The sequence below is a fragment of the Mytilus trossulus genome, chromosome 13, assembly GCF_036588685.1.
Source record: "Mytilus trossulus isolate FHL-02 chromosome 13, PNRI_Mtr1.1.1.hap1, whole genome shotgun sequence".
NCBI classification, from domain to species: Eukaryota; Metazoa; Mollusca; class Bivalvia; order Mytilida; family Mytilidae; genus Mytilus; species Mytilus trossulus.
Genome location: NC_086385.1, coordinates 27,661,360 through 27,684,873, shown reverse-complemented (window position 1 = coordinate 27,684,873; position 23,514 = coordinate 27,661,360). Strand labels below are relative to the sequence as shown.

Below are 23,514 nucleotides of genomic sequence, written 5' to 3'. Positions count from 1 at the left end.
AACGAATTATAATGAAACATACATCTTATGTTATTATTAGTTATATAAATCCAAAATCAATCGCTTTCGATATATTACACAGCGTACTGCCCGCTTTACATTTTAAATAGTCAACACTTGGAGTGTTTATAGAATCGTAAATAATTATGTTTTTTTTTAATGATGGCAAAATTGCACTATTGGGTGAAACAGCTTTCCTTATTATCGGCACCCTGTCAAATAGTTCATGAAAAGTAATAATAATTCTGCATTAAAAGAAAAGAAAGTTGCACTCGTGCTTAAACTTTTTTTTGCCACACAAAACTTCTACCTCTGAACTAGTGGATTTCGCTTAAATATGACTGGACAAAAGGTTTATTTTTGTATTCAAAGTATGGTGGGAAAGTAAATTATTTATTAGCTTAAAAACGATTGATCCGTGCTATAAATTAACTTGTAATTTTGATCAAGTAGGCCCTAGATCTCTATCTTACGTTCTCACCTAGAGCAGATAAAAGTATTGCCGCAGAATATTTTTATTAACTGTCTGGTAAGGGTTTTTGTAGGGTATACGACCTCAACTTTAGACCTACTTTAGAAAAAAAAACTAAGCAGAACAACACCCTGGATTTTTCTACTGTAGACCCCACCTACCCAGCTTCCCTTTGCACCTAGTGAAAACAATTTTTATTACATTTTTGGTATGAATGGGGTTCGGTGTTCGACCCCAACTTTGGACCTATCTTTGAAAAAAAATAAGCTAAACAGCAACCTTGATTTTTTTCTCCAGCAGACATCAGCTACCAAGCTCCCCTTAACACATTGTTCGGACAGAAGTATTTCCGTAGACATTTGTTTATTAACTTTTATGTAATGATGGGGTAGGGTGGGTACAAATGTAACTGTGGTCCACTTGAAAAATGTTTACAGGGACTCCAATGTGGTGTGGTCTATGCAGAACAATTACCGGAAATCTAACCAGACTCAAGCTAGCGACCAATCCTAGCGACCAATCAAGCTAGCGACCACTTCTAGCGACCACTGAAGAACACAATGAGAATAAACTTGTCAAAGAATCATAATGTGGTATATGAGAAAACCACAAAACGACATAATGAAACAACGTTCTGTTAAAACCAATACGGTTTATATTGTTTTTTAACCTTTAAATAACTAGAGATATCCATCATATCAAGTCAGAAGGGACACTACAACAGCAATGTTGTCTGTAGCCTAATGTACTGACTAGTTTGCTTGCTAAATGACTGCATCAATATAAATTAGTAAAGAGAGAACGTCCCAGAAAATCGTAAAAAGTCAAAATATCGTAATACAATAGAACAACAAAGGAGATAGGGTATCTTTAATCAGCAAATGCACAGCGAAAAATACACAAAAACCAAAGGAACAATCTTTTTTGGCGAACTATTTTTATTCCCCTACACAAACACATACTTTATGTAATTATATATTATGTATTTATAGAATGGAAAGTGCGCTCCTCTACGTATTTTACTCTTTAGAGAAGGGCATATACTATATTTTGAGGTCTTCTTTACGTTATCTCCGTTTTCCAAACTCTTAACCTAGATGGTAAACACAAATCGAGGATTGCAAATAAACTATTAAATACTGATCGTATATCCCTAACTCATAATAGTTATTTAGTAATTTACGGATACGAAATGAGAATAAAAAGTAAACGAATTGAATTAGAAGAAGAAAAAAAAACAGTGTTTGTCTATGATAATTTGCTCGCACAATTGTTTTCCATATTCAGAGAACCGTAAATAATTTTAAAAAGAACATATTTTAATAAACATGTGTACTTAGTTTCAACTTGATCTGACTACAATGTCGTCTTAGATTCAATCTAATACAGTATAAATGGATGGATACACGGACAAACGAACGAACGAACAAACCTACAGATCAGATAACATTACGGTCTTTACTGTTGTAGGCGTAGCATAGAATAACTATTTAATGTGAGTTGACTTAAACTCGTTCCTGTGTACAATGTATTAGCTTTCAAATAAACGAAATAAGAAATATGTTATGTTCGAAAGAATTACTATATACTGCCTTTTTATGCATTCGGCCGCCTCAAATGGTCCGAGTACGATACACAGTTATCGTATAAGCTTTCAAATAAACGAAATAAGAAATATCTTATGTTCGAAAGAATTACTATATACTGCCTTTCTATACATTCGGCCGCCTCAAATGGTCCAAGTACGATACCCAGTTATCGACGAATATAGTCCTTAATGTGGACAGTGTGTTACTTGCCATTTTTTTGTATACCCCTTCCAAATGTATTTCTTCATGTTCTATGCCTCAAATAGCAAGTAAGGGGGATTAAAGCATACTGTAAAAAAAAATCAATTTTAAAGTAATTTAAAAGTAGTGATTTGGTCCGATTAATTAGAAAAGGTTAAAAAATAGCACATCGGAAGCTTTCAAAAGACTTCAGAACCCCCTTAACATAAAATAGTCCATATTTGGAGTTAGAGCCAAGGATTTTTCTTTAATATTTGGATGTTATTGAAAAAGTGTAGGTGGGATTCAATTCCCAGAATGGTTTTAACCCCAAAAAACTCATTTCAGTGGGCCCTGCTCTGATTTATTACCTTTCATTTGAGCCATATCCGCTAGCAAACTTTAACGTATGGAGCTTGCGAGGCTTGCCGAAAGAATGTACGTTGGACATGAAAAAAACAACATCGCCACGTGTGGGAAAAAAAACTTTGCCGTAGGAAACTGAACAGAAAGACTGAAAAATGAGCCCATACCATAACTGTATAGGTACCTCAGACTTTGGATGGCCAGTGAAATCTTCAGGTGCACTTTCCCACCGTGGGATTGATACGAGTTGAAGATATGGATAATAGCTTTCTATCTAACCAACTGCGGTCAAGAACTTTGCCGTAGGGGGGTGGGAGTAAAGCGACTGCTGCCACCACCCATAATGGACCAAAATGAGAAATTGAGTATGTTGTTGTCAGCTTCCGGTGCACTTTCCCACTTGCGCATTTTCATGAATAAAAGGGTCTGGGACAAGCTTTCAATCCCACTAGGTGTGGGACAAACTATGCCGTAGGGAACTGTACAGAAAGACTGAAAAATGAGCCCATTTTTGTCCATTACGGGTGGTGGCAGCAGTGGCTTTACTGCCATCCCCCTACGGCAAAGTTCTTGAACGCAGGTGGTTAGATTGATAGCTTTTATCCATATCTTCAACTCGTATCAATTCCAGGGTGGGAAAGTGCACCTGAAGACGTCACTGTCCATCCAAAGTCTGATTTACCTATACAGTAATGGGTATGGGCTCATTTTTTCACTCTTTCTGTACAGTTTCATACGGCAAAGTTTTTACCCACACCTAGTGGGATTGAAAGCTTGTCCCAGACCCTTTTATTCATGAAAATGTCCGGGTGGGAAAGTGCACCAGAAGCTGACAACCCCATACCCAATTTCTCATTTTTGTCCATTACGGGTGGTGGCAGCAGTGGCTTTACTGCCATCCCCCTACGGTAATGTTCTTGACCGCAGGTGGTTAGATTGATAGCTTTTATCCATATATTCAACTCGTATCAATTCCAGGGTGGGAAAGTGCACCCGAAGACGTCACTGTCCATCTAAAGTCTGATGTTCCTATACAGTAATGGGTATGGGCTCATTTTTTCACTCTTTCTGTACAGTTTCCTACGGCAAAGTTTTTACCCACACCTAGTGGGATTGAAAGCTTGTCCCAGACCCTTTTATTCATAAAAATGACCGGGTGGGAAAGTGCACCAGAAGCTGACAACCCCATACCCAATTTCTCATTTTTGTCCATTACGGATGGTGGCAGCAGTGGCTTTACTGCCATCCCCCTACGGCAAAGTTCTTGAACGCAGGTGGTTAGATTGATAGCTTTCATCCGTATCTTCAACTCGTATCAATTACAGGGTGGGAAAGTACACCTGAAGACGTCACTGTCCATCCAAAGTCTGATGTACCTATACAGTTATGGGTATGGGCTCATTTTTTCACCATTTCTGTACAGTTTCCTACGGCAAAGTTTTTACCCACACCTAGTGGGATTGAAAGCTTGTGCCAGACCCTTTTATTCATGAAAATGCCCGGGCGGGTGGGAAAGTGCACCAGAAGCTGACAACCCCATACCCAATTTCTCATTTTTGTCCATTACGGGTGGTGGCAGCAGTGGCTTTACTGCCATCCCCCTACGGCAAAGTTCTTGAACGCAGGTGGTTAGATTGATAGCTTTTATCCATATCTTAAACTCGTATCAATTCCAGGGTTGGAAAGTGCACCTGAAGACGTCACTGTCCATCCAAAGTCTGATGTACCTATACAGTAATGGATATGGGCTCATTTTTTCACTCTTTCTGTACAGTTTCCTACGGCAAAGTTTTTACCCACACCTAGTGGGATTGAAAGCTTGTCCCAGACCCTTTTATTCATGAAAATACCCGGCTGGGAAAGTGCACCAGAAGCTGACAACCCCATACCCAATTTCTCATTTTTGTCCATTACGGGTGGTGGCAGCAGTGGCTTTACTGCCATCCCCCTACGGCAAAGTTCTTGAACGCAGGTGGTTAGATTGATAGCTTTTATCCATATCTTCAACTCGTATCAATTCCAGGGTGGGAAAGTGCACCTGAAGACGTCACTGTCCATCCAAAGTCTGATTTACCTATACAGTAATGGGTATGGGCTCATTTTTTCACTCTTTCTGTACAGTTTCATACGGCAAAGTTTTTACCCACACCTAGTGGGATTGAAAGCTTGTCCCAGACCCTTTTATTCATGAAAATGTCCGGGTGGGAAAGTGCACCAGAAGCTGACAACCCCATACCCAATTTCTCATTTTTGTCCATTACGGGTGGTGGCAGCAGTGGCTTTACTGCCATCCCCCTACGGCAATGTTCTTGACCGCAGGTGGTTAGATTGATAGCTTTTATCCATATATTCAACTCGTATCAATTCCAGGGTGGGAAAGTCCACCTGAAGACGTCACTGTCCATCTAAAGTCTGATGTACCTATACAGTAATGGGTATGGGCTCATTTTTTCACTCTTTCTGTACAGTTTCCTACGGCAAAGTTTTTACCCACACCTAGTGGAATTGAAAGCTTGTCCCAGACCCTTTTATTCATGAAAATGCCCGGGTGGGAAAGTGCACCAGAAGCTGACAACCCCATACCCAATTTCTCATTTTTGTCCATTACGGGTGGTGGCAGCAGTGGCTTTACTGCCATCCCCCTACGGCAAAGTTCTTGAACGCAGGTGGTTAGATTGATAGCATTTATCCATATCTTCAACTCGTATCAATTCCAGGGTGGGAAAGTGCACCTGAAGACGTCACTGTCCATCCAAAGTCTGATGTACATATACAGTAATGGGTATGGGCTCATTTTTTCACTCTTTCTGTACAGTTTCCTACGGCAAAGTTTTTACCCACACCTAGTGGGATTGAAAGCTTGTCCCAGACCCTTTTTTTCATGAAAATGCCCGGCGGGTGGGAAAGTGCACCAGAAGCTGACAACCTCATACCCAATTTCTCATTTTTGTCCATTACGAGTGGTGGCAGAAGTGGCTTTACTGCCATCCCCCTACGGCAAAGTTATTGACCGCAGGTGGTTAGATTGATAGCTTTTATCCATATCTTCAACTCGTATCAATTCCAGGGTGGGAAAGTGCACCTGAAGACGTCACTGTCCATCCAAAGTCTGATGTACCTATACAGTAATGGGTATGGGCTCATTTTTTCACTCTTTCTGTACAGTTTCCTACGGGTGGTGGCAGCAGTGGCTTTACTGCCATCCCCCTACGGCAATGTATGTGCCTGTCCCAAATCAGGAGCCTGTAATTCAGTAGTTGTTTGTTTATGTGTTACATATTTGTTTTTCGCTTATATTTTGTACATAAATTAGACCGTTAGTTTTCTCATATGAATTTTTTTACATTGTCATTTCTAGGCCTTTTTCAGCTGACGATGTGGCATGGGCCTTGCTCATTATTGAAGGCTGTGAAGTGACCTATAGATGTTAATGTCTGTGTCTTTTGGTCTCTTGTGGAGAGTTGTCTCATTGGCAATCATACCACATCTTCTTTTTATATCTACTGTTTTTGGTATGACACTGGTGCTTCTTGAGAATTTTTAAATTTTATTGTTGTTTTACAATTGGCTTCAGGTGCTGCATGTGTATAATTCTTTACTTGTCCACCACAATGTTACATGACTCATCAGTTATATATTTGCAACTAATCAATTTGAGATTCTGAGTCCTGAATGAAAGTTGTCTCATTAATATGACTCCCATATACAATTTAAACTAAAGGTGAATAATTTGACAATTATGAACATAGTGAATGATTTGTTTGAAGTATTATACCATCAAATCATGCATATTAACTGTGTTCCAGGTAACTGCTCTGACCATTACAAGTTTTCCTCTGGCTGTAGCCAAGGGGTGGGGCATTAAGTTCTACCGTTATAACGTATAACTATAATACATCATAAAATTGGTTTCTGTCCCCTTACTCTAGATTGCCTATACCAAATCTTATGAAACTTATACACCATGCTTATTACCTCACAGACAGATCTATCAAGTTGAAATTTGGGTGGTGTGACTGTCATTTGATTCTTATACACAAAGCTTGTTACCACAAATTAAATATCAAGTACGAATTTTTGTGATGTCACTAACTATTGATTTTCACTTTTGCTGCACATACACTTTAAAACAGACATTTATAGTATCAATTGATATCAAAGTTTTAAAAAATGTATATGTAAAGCTAAGTTTTCCTACCCTCCGTTTTGATAGCAGAGTAATCTTAAAGGCTACACAAAACAGTTGGTGGACATATTTTCTATTTTTAATTGTTAAAAATGTGTAACAAAAATACCAAACTGCATGACATAATGAAAGCTATCAATAAAGGCAACAAGTTTAAAAAATCTGCTACACAAAATGTATATTCTTGACTAAGTACATGTATTTTCTGATGAAAGTAATGAGTTAAACCTTGTTTTATAGCTACATTTGTAGCTAAACCTTCAGCTTGTATGCCAGTTGTTTATATTGACAATATTCAGTGAGCAATACATTTTAATAAAATTGCATGGATAAAAATAAAACATGTTTTTTTTAAATTTTACAGGATAGATTTTGATGGCAAGAAGTCAGTTTCATATTTTATACCCTTCCATGATAAAATAGCACCACCTGTAAGTCACAGTACTATTTTGAAGTGAAAAATCATTTATATAGATACAAGAAGATGTGGTATGAGTGCCAATGAGACAACTCTCCATCCAAGTTACAATTTATAAAAGTAAATTATTATAGGTCAAGGTACGGTCTTCAACACAGAGCCTAATTAAGGCTCACACCCAACAGCCACCTATAAAGGCCCCCAAAAATTACTAGTGTAAAACCATCCAAACAGGCAAACCAATGGTCTAATCTATATAAAAAAACGAGAAACACTTATGAACCACATAAATATGGACTAAATTTTCAGTATATTCATTTTCCTGTTTAATTTCTAGAAGATCTCTTACCTATAGAGTATTTAAAGGAGTAAACTTCAAATTATTCAACTAGATTAGGTCACGTTACTTAATTTAAAAAAATCCTATCCATCTATTTTCTGCTAAAACTTAAAAATGTGTTACATGGTGCTTGTTTTCAAGTAGACACTTATACTTTGTATTGTTTAATAAGAACATCAGCAGTAGGTACTTATGTATAAAATAGATATACACTGTATTTAGATTATTGAAATCTTGAAAAACAAGGAAGAGGGAAGAGATTTATACATACACACATTATGTGTGAGTATAACTTGCCGTTTAGTGTGAGACAAGGCTCAGCTGTACTTTGACCTACAATGGTTTACTTTTTAGATATTGTGACTTGGATGGAGTGAGGTCTCATAAGCACTCATCCAACATCTTCTTGTTTCTATTTGTATCTAATTTCAGTTTTAATATTTTCTTAGAATGTGTCTTATAAGTTTCATAATATCAAAGCTTAAAGTGCAAGTGATTTATTGCAAAGACCTTGACTGTTGCTCCATTTTCCTGTACCTAACAATTATATAATGTTTATTTATATATTTATAGTCTACTACCCATTTCCATATTTTCAAATCAGTTATTTTCTCATTGATGCAACTTTGAAAATGTAGTATGCCCCTTTGAACATGACAAATTTCGTTGCACATTGCTTTTTAAGGAGAAATAGATATTGGGGGTTTATACCAACTGCCACCACCTTATGACTCCCTTAAAAATAAAATACAAACATGCCTGTGATAAGAGTTGGGTTGTAAAAACATGATGTTATATTGATTTGACCTTTACAACTACAACTAGTGTTGTTAGACATGTTAGAGGTTGATAATTTTAGCATTGATGTACTATTCATATATTTTGTTCTTGTGCAGCCATTACTAGCTGATGATGATATCCCACCTCCACCACTTCCTAGAAAACCTTTACCAGGGAGACGAACACCATCCGTTCCATCAGGTCCTCCAGCGGTACCAACATCTAGTAGACCTTCTCAACGAAAACAACAACCTCAAAAGGTAATGAAGGACAAACCAATGAACATGTAACATATTGAAACTTTGGCTATTGATAAATAATACTTGGTGAAGTTCTGATGGACAATTTGTTTTAATATTTTCACTCTTTCATTTATTCGATTAACAGTTTAATCTCATCTAATCCAATGGATTTAGTAAGCTATTCTTAGCACTTGGTGTCCGTCGTAATTTTTTCTCCCTACTCAAATATTTTTTTTTAATGGTTTTGCAAAAGTCTGCTTATACATGTTATAAGACATTTTTAATTTGTTGAACACTTAATTTCATGGTTCAGCTGTACTGACGAAATCCATTAAAATTAGTATTCAATGAACGATAATGAATCTAAAGTATCTAGCCAATACGTATCTATTTCAAAACAGTGTTTCTCCCTTCATTATTCCCCCACAATAGTGGAGGGGGCATTAAGTCTCACCCTTGTCAGTCTGTACGTACAAATGAACGTCCATCCGTATGTCCCAAATTTGGTTTCTGTTCTCTAAATTTAGCTTGGCTCAACAAAATGTAATGAAACTGAAACAACATTGATTATTATCACAATATACAGATCAAGTTTGAATGTTGGTTCCGTCATTGTAACTGTTCTAGAGTTATGCTCTTTACAAATGGAAAACTTGCTTAATTTTTCATTTTTTCCCCAAAAATATCAATCAAGTAATTTTTAGAATTGGAGTTATCTTTGTTTGTCCATGATTATAGAGGAATCAACTAAAATCAATGCTTTATACAATGCAATGTTTCATTTTGCCTTCCACTGAAAAATTAAAGCAAATTCTACCCTTCATTTCTAAAAGTATTTTAAAGTCTTCTTTCAAAATTAGAGTTATCTTTCTTTGTCTAGAATGGTAGTTGAATCATTGAATCAACTACAACCAATGCTTTATACAATTCAATATTCAATTTTACTTCCTACTGATAAATCAAAGCAATCTTTATCATTCAGTGATTACAAACACTTTGATTCACTGCCCTTGCTGAAATAAATCCTGACAATTTTTTTAATCAGGATATCTCAAGATTATCCTGGGAAATCCTGAAAATATCCTGTAAAGCATTTAGCCCTTTTTTTTAGGGAAAAAGTTGATAAGAAAATTTCAGGAAATGCCAAATCAAGCAGCGTTAAACTAAGAGAAATCTCAGGATATCTCAAGACTTTCATAAATAAATATAATATAGACCAGGATATGTCAGGACTTTTCCTTCAACAGTATCCTACTTTCGAAACTTTACAAATTATTTCATCCATCTGTTTTCTGCTAAAACTTAAAAATGTGTTACATGGTGCTTGTTTTCAAGTAGACACTTATACTTTGTATTGTTTAATAAGAACATCAGCAGTAGGTACTTATGTATAAAATAGATATACACTGTATTTAGATTATTGAAATCTTGAAAAACAAGGAAGAGATTTATACATACACACATTATGTGTGAGTATAACTTGCCGTTTAGTGTGAGACCAGGTTCAGCTGTACTTTGACCTATAATGGTTTACTTTTTACACATTGTGACTTGGATGGAGTGAGGTCTCATAAGCACTCATCCAACATCTTCTTGTTTCTATTTGTATCTAATTTCAGTTTTAATATTTTCTTACCATGTGTCTTATAAGTTTCATAATATCAAAGTTTAAAGTGCTAGTGATTAATTGCCAAGACCTTGACTGTTGCTCCATTTATCTGGATGGATAGAGGTCTCATTGGCACTCATCCCACATCTTCTTGTTTCTATTTGTATCTTATTCAGTTTTAAAATTTTCTTAGAATGTGTCTTATAAGTTTCATAATATCAAAGCTTAAAGTGCAAGTGATTTATTGCAAAGACCTTGACTGTTGCTCCATTTTCATATACCTAACAATTAGAGAATGTGTATTTATACATTTATAGTGTATTACCTATTTCCATATTTTCAAATCAGTTATTTTTTAATTGATGCAACTTTGAAAATGTAGTATGCCCCTTTGAAAATGACTAATTTCGTTGCACATTGCTTTTTAAGGAGAAATAGATATTGGGGGTTTATACCAACTGCCACCACCTGATGACTCCCTTAAAAATAAAATATAAACATGCCTGTGATAAGGGTTGGGTTGTAAAAACATGATGTTATATTGATTTGACCTTTACAACTACAACTAGTGTTGTTAGACATGTTAGAGGTTGATAATTTCAGCATTGATGTACTATTTATATATTTTTTTTCATGTGCAGACATTACTAGCTGATGATGATATCCCACCTCCTACAGTTCCTAGAAAACCTTTACAAGGGAGACCAACTACATCCGTTCCATCAGGTCCTCCAGCGGTACCAACATCTAGCAGACCTTCTCAACCAAAACCACAACCTCAAAAGGTAATGAAGGACAAACCAATGAACATGTAGTATATTGAAACTTTGGCTATTGATAAATAATACTTGGTGAAGTTCTGATGGACAATTTGTTTTAATATTTTCACTCTTTCATTCATTCGATTAACAGTTGAATCTCATCTAATCCAAGGGATTAAGTGATCTATTCTTAGCACTTGGTGTCCGTCCTTATTTTTTTTATGGTTTTGCAAAAGTCTGCAAAAAAAAAATTCTAGCTAAAATACACCAAACGCAAATTCACTTTTTATATACGGAGAGCAAACCCATATTAAGAATAAGGTACTATATTTTAGATCTTTAAAAAATTCCCAGTGAAGATTTTTTTTTCTTTTTTATAATTGCTTCTTATAAGTGAAATTACAATCAACACAAACAGATTCCACCGTTTACAATATTAGCGGGAGTTTGACGTTGCAAAGCATACGTAACCAAGCAGAGTAGTCAATGACATCATTATCGTCCAATGAAAAATAAGCATGAAAAGTACGGGAAAGATGATTATGAAACTATTAACCGGTGTAATAGTCTTTGAAACTGTTGACTGGCAAATGGTTCTGTGGAATGAAATAGCACAACTATTTCATTACTTTTTATATAGAAAAACCACACTGAAGTATAATAATCAATTTTCCTTCCTACTGATAAATTAAAGCAATCTTTACCATTCAGTGATTACAAGCACTTTGATTCACTGCCCTTGCTGAAATAAATCCTGACAAATATTTTAATCAGGATATCTCAAGATTATCCTGGGAAATCCTGAAAATATCCTTTAAAGCGTTTAGCCCTTTTTTTAGGGAAAAAGTTGATGGGAAAATTTCAGGAAATGTCAAATCAAGCAGCGTTAAACTAAGAGAAATCTCAGGATATCTCAAGACTTTCATAAATAAATATAATAGAGAGCAGGATATGTCAGGACTTTTCCTTCAACAGTATCCTACTTTCAGAAACTTAACAAATTATTTCATCCATCTATTTTCTGCTAAAACTTAAAAATGTGTAACATGGTGCTTGTTTTCAAGTAGACACGTATACTTTGTATTGTTAAATAAGAACATCAGCAGTAGGTACGTATGTATAGAATAGATATACACTGTATTTAGATTATTGAAATCTTGAAAAACAAGGAAGAGATTTATACATACACACATTATGTGTGAATATAACTTGCCGTTTAGTGTGAGACAAGGCTCAGCTGTACTTTGACCTATAATGGTTTACTTTTGAGACATTGTGACCTGGATGGAGTGAGGTCTCATAAGCACTCATCCAACATCTTCTTGTTTCTATTTGTATCTAATTTCAGTTTTAATATTTTCTTACCATGTGTCGTATTAGTTTCATAATATCAAAGCTTAAAGTGCTAGTGATTTATTGCAAAGACCTTGACTGTTGCTTCATTTTCCTGGATGGAGAGAGGTCTCATTGGCACTCATGCAATTATTATTTATACATTTATAGTGTATTACCCATTTCCATATTTTCAAATCAGTTATTTTCTAATTGATACAACTTTGAAAATGTAGTATGCCCCTTTGAAAATGACTAATTTCGTTGCACATTGCTTTTTAAGGAGAAATAGATATTGGGGGTTTATACCAACTGCCACCACCTGATGAATCCCTTAGAAATAAAATATAAACATGCCTGTGATAAGGGTTGGGTTGTTAAAACATGATGTTATATTGATTTGACCTTTACAACTACAACTAGTGTTGTAAGAGGTTGATAATTTCAGCATTGATGTACTGTTTATATATTTTTTTTTCATGTGCAGCCATTACCAGCTGATGATGATATCCCACCTCCTACAGTTCCCAGAAAACCTTTACAAGGGAGACCAACACCATCCGTTCCATCAGGTCCTCCAGCAAAACCAACATCTAGCAGACCTTCTCAACCAAAACCACAACCTCAAAAGGTAATGAAGGACAAACCAATGAACATGTAACATATTGAAACTTTGGCTATTGATAAATAATACTTGGTGAAGTTCTGATGGACAATTTGTTTTAATATTTTCACTATTTCATTCATTCGATTAACAGTTGAATCTCATCTAATCCAAGGGATTAAGTGACCTTTTCTTAGCACTTGGTGCCAGTCCTCATTTTTTCTCCCTACTCAACTACTTTTTTTTTTTTTTTTTTTTTATAGTTTTGCAAAAGTCTGCTTATACATGTTATAAGACATTTTTAATTTGTTGAACATTTAATTTCATGGTTCAGCTGTACTGACGCAATCCATTAAAATTAGTAATCAATGAATGATAATGAATCTAAAGTATCTAGCCAATACGTATCTATTTCAAAACAGTGTTTCTCCCTTCATTATTCCCCCACAATAGTGGAGGGGGCATTAAGTTTCACCCATGTCAGTCTGTACGTACGTCCATCCGTATGTCCCAAATTTGGTGTCCGTTCTCTAAATTTAGCTTGGCTCAACAAAATGTAATGAAACTGAAACAACATTGCTCATTATCACAATATACAGATCAAGTTTGAATTTTGGTGCCGTCACTGTTACTGTTTTAGAGTTATGCTCTTTACAAATGGAAAACTTTCTTAATTTTTCATTTTTTTTCTAAAATGTCAATCAAGTAATTTTTAGAATTGGAGATATCTTTGTTTGTCCATGATTATAGATGAATCAAATAAAATCAATCCTTTATACAATCCAATATTCAATTTTACTGATAAATTAAAGCAATCTTTACCATTCAGTGATTACATATATCCTGACAATTTTTTTAATCCTGAAATCCTGAAAATATCCCGTAAAGCATTTAGCCCTTTTTTTAGGGAAAAAGTTGATGGGAAAATTTCAGGAAATGTCAAATCAAGCAGCGTTAAACTAAGAGAAATCTCAGGATATCTCAAGACTTTCATAAATAAATACAATATAGACCAGGATATGTCAGGACTTTCCTTCAACATTATCCTACTATCAGAAACTTTACAAATTATTCATGTTATTTCTGAATGAAAAAAACGAAATAAAGTCCTTGATGATCCCTGGTATTGGGACTTTAAGAGATAATATAATCTGTATCACAAATTCAACTAAATAAGATAGAAAATCTTTGTGACTGAAATTAACTGTTGTTTGTTTAAGTAAATATTCACATGAAGATAGTGTTTTAGCCAGGAATTGTGAAGGGTGATAGAATAGGGGGAAAACTAAAATTATTTTGTCAAATATTTTTGAAATACACAAATTATTAAGGACATACATAAAGCCAAGGTTATTGATGTAAATTAAAAAAATATTAAACATATTTTGAAAATGACAGTAAATTTATTAACACAGTTACTGCAGATCTTCCTTTTCATGGAAGCATAAAGAGTTGCAGTTTGACAGTATTTTGACAGCAGGGTGTCCGAGAAACTCCAAAGCTTGTCTGATATAACAGCCGTTTTACATGTTTACCTCAGAGTAATTTTGGACTAAGCCTAAGCAGGTTAAGATCATAATTTAATTAACACATCAATAATAAATCGCATTCCGAACTATTTTGGAAGTGTGCATATAGATTTGTCATTGCCGGATATGCAGAATTGATTGGTTTTATTTACAGTGCCGGTGATACATTTTTTAAAACTGGTAAAACCACAGGAGTTTGAAATCCTATCAATAAGGGGCTAAAAATATACCAAAGTCGACTATCATAGTAGAGTAGCCATTTGTACCCAGTTGTACCCATTTTTCAGAACACTGTGTGCTAAATATTTAAGGAATGACTGTAATATTTTTTCTGTCTATGAATAAATAACATAAAATAATGTGATGCACACTGAATAACGCGTGCACCACATTTTTATGTTCTTTTGAATAGACAGAAAAAATATTACAGTCATTTCTTATAATTTAATTCTAAATCCATTTGAAACCGTAGAAAACCATGAAAACACGTTGATGACGTCACGGTCACATGCCTAAATTATGTATATGGACTGATAACAAAATAATGTCAGCTAATCAGAAGACGCGTTACATCCAAAATTAAATTATGTAACTATACTAAATATCCCCAATAAGAGTAATCATTTGTACCCAGTTGTAACCAGTTACAAAATGTATCTGCTATATTATCTGCAATCATGTATCGTTGTACCCATTCGTAACTCGTTACTGTTAAAACAAAAATATTGAGTAAATTCACCATGTACCATTTGTACCTGGTTACAAATGTAAGGGGGAAATATTCAGCACTAATATTTTGACATATATGCTCTCTTAACTCCTGTGGTAAAACTGTCACTGCCGTGAATGGTACGTTAGACTCTTCCTTTCCCTAAAGATGTAAATTTCTGATTTTCTCCAAGTTCACATATGTGCCTTTCTATTAATTGTCGTCCATTATAAAAATAACTTAAAAAAATATTAGATCAATGATAGACAGGCCAACGACAGACGTTTCTGGACGTATGTAAAATGTAAACAAATCTTAACTTTGACCTTGAACACGTGGTTTTTAGTAATTGTACTGAACAGTTCGGCCCTAAAAATACCATCCTTGATAGTCCACTTGTTCATTCGCATGAACCAAGTGCCGTTTAAACTATAAAAGGTTATTTTTATTACACTTAATAGAAACTGCATATTAAAAAATATTTGTTTGCGACACCCTTGATTAATTTCATAATACCGTTACGGGGAGGTCAACCTTTGGCCGATATAATTTGGGGCGAGATTGTCACCTCAATGTGAGCGTAATGTAATTGATAAAGGTTGCAGTCCTGTAATTGATTGCTCCATAGGCTTACATGCAAAACAGCTGATCTTTGAAAATAAAACAATTAAAAATGCTACATAGAACATTTTTTTCATGTTCATATCATGAATGTACTAATGTGAAGTTGTGATTTAATCGAAAAAAAAGATGGTCATGCCACGAAGAATAAAAAGTAACGTAATCCTGAAGTCAAATCATTTTTTTCTTCTTTCTGTTTGCTGTTTTTACTAGGCCGCACCACTTCAAGTAAACATGATATCCTTCCACTTTCCTGGATTGATATCCTCCAAAAGATGCAAGATTTTTTTAAAAGTCTATATATATATGTTTTAATTCAGCATAAACCTATAATCAAACAGAAAAAAATGAGTTCAGAAAAAAAATTCAGAAAAAAATGCACTATTTTGTTTCCCTCCATGTTTTGACATGCACCGAAAACTGGAGTTGTAATACAAGTCTGGTACCTATGACAATAATTACTTGTCTTAAAAAAATAAATCATTTACTTAGTTTCATTAAGTAGCCATATTTGAACAAAAAAGTGCTATTAAAAGATATGTTTGGCTGTATTAATAAAAACAACCCCACTATTAAAGCAGTACCCCTTTCTGAAAACAGGCAAAATTTGGAAATCAGTCATGTCTATCGAATGATCTGTAAATCTCATTCTAGTCTATATTTATGAATGTTTTCTTATTATTTGGATACTGTGAAACGAGAAGAGTATTCTTATCTATTATATATTTTTACCCCTCTGTTTGATCGAAGCACATTCAATAGTTTACCCCTCCCCCTTTTTAGCTCACCTGGCCTCAAGGGTAAACATGGTCTGATACAATTAAGGCAGATGGGGTGTCTAAATTATAATCCATAGAATTTTTTGATAATTTGCCAAAATGTTGTTTATACAAAATGTAACCTGCTTGTTTCAAAACATTAATTAAAAGAATGGGTCACCGAACTTATTTTCACACTACAGGTTGTGCAAAATTGTCAGATTTAGTATAGAATATGCATGGAAAACCCAATTTTCCTCATTAAAACGAAAACTACACCATAGAATTTTTAGATAAAATACGAGAAGATGGCTGCAATATTATTCTTTCAGATAAGAAAAAAAAATGGTAGTCACCGAAATCGTTTTCTTGCTAAATTATAAAATGGGTAAATTCCTAACACATTCTATTGTAAAAATAACACAATCTGAATTATCTGCCATTGCATTTGAGTTATCTCCCCTTATTTGGCAAAGTTGGAAAAAATTGAATCAAGCAAAAGTATTCGGTTAATGGTAAAAAACAACCATGAATATGATAAAACATTGCATTTTCTATATCATAATGAAAAATCTTACACATGAATTACCTTCTTATCTCAAAATTTGCACATTTTATCAAAGATATAGACCTTGTTTTCTGGTATTTCAAAATCCAAGATGGAGGAAGACACCCTATCTATCTGAAATAGCATCTTTCAGTTTATATCTTCAACTAAGTTAATTATAAAGCCATATGATCTTGTACAAAAGGTTAGGGGACATACGACCTTGAAAAATGGCAACTGGAAGTGACATTGAGAAAACCGGAAGTAGCTATTTTTGGCACTTTTCTCATATCAAAGTACTCAGAATCCATATATTATGTAATTTAAATACATTTACTTATCACTAAAGACTATGGGTGACTTTCTTTCAACCGGAAGTGGTCAATTATATCCCGGTTTACAGGCAAAAGTATATAGAAACTTATATTTTTTGGAATCAGTGTGAAAGAATCTATCATATGAGACCAAAAGTAACATTTACTTAACCGGAAGAAGCATATGATCTCCTTTAGTTTACTTTCAAGCATATCAAAACCATTATTTATAGCATCAGTCTGAAGAAACTACATGTAGCTTTTTTCAAAAATTCTTTGATTTGGAAAGACTTTCAATTGTTCTCTGAACAATTAGTTCTTAATTAAAAGACCTATTGTATTTGTTCTGATTATTATTTTTTTTTCCGCCTCATTTTCACTGCATGAAATGATGCATTTATTAGAAAATTATATCCATATAAAAGCTAATATATATTTAAAATTTCAAAATTTATCATTAGTATAATCCATTTGAAAATATCTTATTTATACCGTTTTTACTTTAATTAAATATTACCAATAAACTTTTAAGAATGAAGCCAATTTACATATACTTTTAAGGTTGTTTAAATGTAAAATTTATTTTCTTTTAAATTGCAGAACCTATTTAAATGAGAAATTTAAATTAGGGAAAATTTAAGTAAATTTAATCAAATTAGAAATTTAAAGCAGAACAAATGTCTTTATTTTTCTGATTTAAACCATTTACTGTGAATTAAATTTAAAGTTTACAAATGCAATAATTAAAATAAACTTTTTATATACTAAATTAAACATTGTTAAATTTTCGTAAATTTGAAAATTATTCATATGTAATTGCCATTCAATTTAATATTTAATATCAATTTATTACCCGCAATAAACTGTTCATAATGTTCTAAGAAACTTCTTTCTTCCTTTTTGTTTGTTTGTTTGTTTGTTCGTTTTTTTTTTCGATTGTTATAAGCGTTAAAAAGGGGAAAGGGTGTGTGCAAATATGTTGATAGTTTGATGATATACAAATCTACAAGATTCACAATTAACAAGAGTGTTTGTATTTTTATAAAGATGGTTAAGTGAGACTTAGGCCATAACCTTATGCACAAATTCGCTGTACCATATGGCTGTAAAAGTTTCAAGCTTTCAAGTATCTTGACTTGCTACATGCCTTTATCATGTTTATGTCATTTATCGTTTTTTGTTCCGTAATGAGGTAACAAAGAAAAAAAAGAGCTGCATTTTGCTTCACATATTCTAAACGCTAAAAAACGTTAAAAAAGACACCAACACTTTGACTCAGCAAAAGGTAATTCGATCAATCAGTAATCAGAAGACTCTGGACTATGAATCTTAGAAAAGACTGCCCTAACAACAGGGTTTCCCATGGGTCAATTATTTTTTTCGCCACCTCTTTCGCCAAAACAATATATTTTTCGCCACTTTATTATTTTTTTCGCCATGTGACACAAATATATCTTTCTTTTGAATCCCCCCTCAAACCTAAATAAGATTACTTTGTCCCATTGCTGTCTAAGATTATTCTCTAAAACTATTCTTACAGTCGGTATTGTAATAAATAAATACTAAACATTTACCTTATAAAAAAACCTTTAGAGGGAAAATTGATTATATTTTGAACAACTTAAAAAAAAAGGGGGACCACTTACTTTTGAAATTAAAGAAGATATAAATCCTGGAATATAAAATAATCTTGGTTACCTGAAAGATGTCACAGTTCTTTGGGAAAGTTTTTTTTCAAAAATATTAATATGTGTCCTTTTGTACTAAGAAGTGTTTTTTACAACAACAAAAAAGTTTTTTATCACTTGACATTGATCCCTCGTGTAAGGTGTAGTCATACCATTGAAGGGTTATTTTCATTTGAGGGATTGTTCCCAATCTTTTGAATAAGTTTCCTCATAACGACAGTTTTTTTTTCTAGACAATTGTAAATGTATACATATGTATTAAAACTATGTTTGAAACACGTGTGTCACTGAAACGACTTTAAAGTACCCACTCAAATCAATTATCGATATCAAAGTTAAATAATACACTTTTAAATTAGAGACCTTTCTTGCTTTTGAACATTTTTCTTCATAGCAAGTTGTATTCTTTTCTGGACTATCATTAAAGGGAAAATTCACGATTGTTTACTTATGGTTTAAATATGTTCATTATGACATAATATATATATTCACAAAGTGTTATCGCTATATGTGCAGTAATAAAGGAGAAATTCAATAATTAATGAAAACATATTAACTACTTCCTCTAGGTCGTGACGTTTTCTCCTGGTTTTTGCATGCCGGGATTTAAAATACAATCATTAAAAGTCTTGATTTTTAACTATATTTTAACGTAATCGTAAGCGCGCCGATGACTAATGCTATATCTAATAACCATCCGATAATAAGAAAATAAAACGCACAGACGTGCAGTTGTACACATTCATGAGATAATTTCTATATTTCCCTAAATATTTCGATTTATTTTTGTAGACAGCACAAGAAATTTTTATTATTATTATTTTGATTTAACATGTTTAATATATGCTTTTTCTTACTGATAAAGTGAATAAATTGAAGTATATAACTTTAAACTGTTAAGACAATATATAGGTTTACGCTTATTGACCTTTTACTATCTACGTTATTACTAAGTTGATGCGATGTGTGTATTATTCTCCGACAAGACTTGTGAAGGTAAAATGTTATTTGAAGATTGGTAATTAGCTTGGCCTCTAGGGCATTCCGTGCCAGGTGCGACTGTCTATTCGGATCAGTGGATTATAAGACAGGAGGTCGCGTTTAATACACAAATTTAAAATACATGTTCAAGGTGTTGACAAATACAAGTGAATCGCCGTGGAATTATTTAATTATATTTGATGCTATTATTTTATTTGAATTCAAATTAGTAACTAAACTAAAAAATGAACCGGTTAAAGTATGGAAATTAAATTTAGTTTTCGGAATGAAATGATATACACTCTTATGATTTATTTATGTTTTTTAAAAAGGGAAAATAGAACTAGTTTTACAAAAGCATTTTGATGGTCTTATAAAGGCAAAAAATGTACGGGAACACTTAAATGTAGACATTTGAAAGCCATGATCAAAGAAAGGTGTACCTGTATTACATTTTTACTTCTAGCGTTTGGCATTAGATTTTATAACACAGTTTCAGATTTAAGTGAGGTCGGAAGGGTTAATCTTATGAAAAATAATTATCTGATATCATTTGGATTATGGAAGGAGCTATACTATAAAAATACATAAATTTATTACCAATACACTCGAGATCAAAGGTTGTTAATTTTGCTGTTCAAGTTAACTTTTACTCACATATTTTTATATTTTGATTTGAGCGTGCTTGTTTTTATATGACAGTTTTTTTCAGTTCTCTTATCTCGTTAGACGAAAGCAAACCTGCACAGTATATTCTGCATTTGTATAGTCCGAAGATTACAAATTGATATTCTTATTTCACATGTAAAATGAATGAACAGTTATTAAAATAAACCACTGTTTTCTATAGTGAAAATGAAGTCACATATGTGAGGATAAAAATTAGACGAATTACTTGTATGAAATAACGGGACTAAAAATTATATATAAAAACGGAAGAGTAGGTGCTGAAATATATATAAATAAAAGTAAAATTGAAATTAGATAATAGTGGGATAATCTATACGTATTCTTGCGATCACTCTTAACAAAATTGTTAGATTTTGTACACAGGCCGTATATCACGGACAGTTTTATATTGGTATGGTATATTTTATAAATTTTACCTGTGTACACCTGGTTCACTCGCGATCATTGCGTATTAAATTAAACAAGCCTGCCAGGAAGTCGACCGTTAGAATACCCGAATATGTCACATTAATTACCTGTATTAAGCCATGCTGATTACAAGAAGACAAGTTTTTGAACGTGGGTCAAGTAAGGTAAAAACCCAAAATAAGCTAAAAATATACGTTAGAAAAAAAAGCATTTAAAAAAACTTTTACATACCAAATAAATCTGTTTATAATAAGTATCTCCGGACTTTTTTTCACTTTATTGAGACATACTTTAACATTATTATAGCATAATTCATACAATTGATACTGTATCGGGGTGCCAAAATGTAAATTTATTGACCAGCTAAAACCATTGTACGATATTATGTCATTTACAGCTTTTAACCTGACCTGAGTATTGTACGTTGAATATTTAACCCTCTTAAAAAATTAAGATGTTCTTTAAAGTATTTTTTAATATTATTCTTATCAATCTTAGTGAATCATTACTTGATTTGATGATCTTGAAAACTATGTAGACTTCTTCAGCTTCCTTTACTTGGTCGGGTAGAAAATCCATCAGCTTGACAAGTCATATTAACACTGATTGACGGACATGTCATGCCGTGTACAAGGACTTTGTGGTAATAAGATATCCGTGGTCATTAGTTTTCAAGATGGCGTCTTGCCGAGAATTTAGAGTCGATTTTAAAAATCTAATAACTCACTTATCTAGACAAATAAAGCTTTAATATTTTGAGAATTTTCTTATTTATTTAGGATGGACATAATATCAAATTTTTATTTTTTTGCGAATTTTCCCTTTAAAAGAAGGAGAGGAGTCGTCAAAATTTTGCTTCAAACACGTGCGTCGCAAAGTGGTTAATAGATCCTTTTTAAAAGTGACATGTAACGAACGCCTTTCAACCATATCATTTTCTCATTACAATAAAAACCTTTATTAATTAGTCCTTTGATGTCGATAGGCATACAATGCAATCAGCCGATTATTGATTTTCTGTCGAAATCTTAACGAATTCAAGGTGAATTCCGAGTATTGTCTAACCAGGTAAAGACCGAGAAATCCGAAAAAATTAAACAAACAAGATGGCTGAAAATAAATTGTTATATATATTTCTTTCGCCAAATTCTTTCGCCAATGACGAATTTTAATCGCCAAAATTCTCATTTTTTCGCAAATTGCGAAAATGGCGACCGCCATTGGAAACCCTGCCTGAGAACATTTTCACATCAAACAATTAGAATCACGAAATTGCAACAATAAACACCAAAATCGAGCAGCACACCTATACCATATTTCCGATACTCAAGAAGTATATATATTTTGCAATATAAAACTCTGAAATTATATTTTTCTTATTTACACAAGAAGCCCCGGAACAAGCTATTTACAAGTATAAATAATAAAGTAAATACATTTTATGTGGTCATATTCTTTATTATACACATTCAAATAGCTACATGTTTGAAGAAGTGTTACATATTTGGCATTACATTCTGATCAAACCTTATTTTGATAAATACAAATCTAGACAAACTGAAAACGTGTTCTTTATATTTATATATTCATTTTTTACATTAAATTTATGGTTTCTTTTTTTTCGAGAAGTCAGCGTATTGATGACGTGTATATATATGTTCATTATTCGCCATACCCTGTTCCTCGTGAGAAGGGGCAACCTGCAGGATAAGCAAATCTATTTATAAAAACCACAAAAATAAATGTATTGAATTTTGTAAATTGATTAATAGTTTTAGTGGACAAAAATAATAAGACAAAACAAATGAATAACAAATAATAATCAATGACAAACACATGCTACATTTCATTTAAAAATAAACATGTACATTATTGAAAGAATAAGCGAACAAAAGTTTACAAAAAATAAACAATTGTGTACAAAAGTGAAAATATGTTTGTGTGCGGCGCGTACGTGCCAATCCGCCGCTTCCCTATCCCACCAAGCATATCAAATGGTTTTAAGTTAAGGGAGAATAACCCGTGGTTCTTACATGTTTAACTGAAACTGAATATAAACACAATTAAACAAAATAAAACGAGACGGCAACATTAGTTCAAATTAATTCGTCGTAATAAGTTAAACAAGACCATGTATGTATGCCAAAATGTTCATTAGTACACGTATCTGAAATGACTGATGGTCAAAACTCCATATCACCTTATAGCCAAACATCCACTCCAGTCCCTTGGGCTTTTTGAGACACGGTCTATCTGATGGCTCCCCGACTGTTCTTTTGGATTTTAATCTCTTCCCCTGAACATTTAACGTACGATCGTATTTTCTATCCAAACGCTGTATCAGCTGTTTGAACTCTGTCGACACCAACGACAGAGGACGTGTAACGAAG

At 33.4% G+C, this 23,514-nt stretch overlaps 1 protein-coding gene across 1 annotated transcript in view; it reads left to right on the top strand.

Moving 5' to 3' along the window:
* Positions 1–3,825: 3,825 nt before the first annotated feature.
* The window catches only part of LOC134694210 (caspase-3-like), a 38,127-nt gene continuing 18,438 nt past the window's right edge, over positions 3,826–23,514 (top strand). The window contains exons 1-5 of the mRNA XM_063555206.1: positions 3,826–3,884; positions 7,158–7,224; positions 8,448–8,591; positions 10,824–10,967; positions 12,763–12,906. Of these exons, the coding sequence (XP_063411276.1) occupies positions 3,826–3,884; positions 7,158–7,224; positions 8,448–8,591; positions 10,824–10,967; positions 12,763–12,906 (558 nt within the window). The remainder of the gene's footprint in view (positions 3,885–7,157; positions 7,225–8,447; positions 8,592–10,823; positions 10,968–12,762; positions 12,907–23,514) is intronic.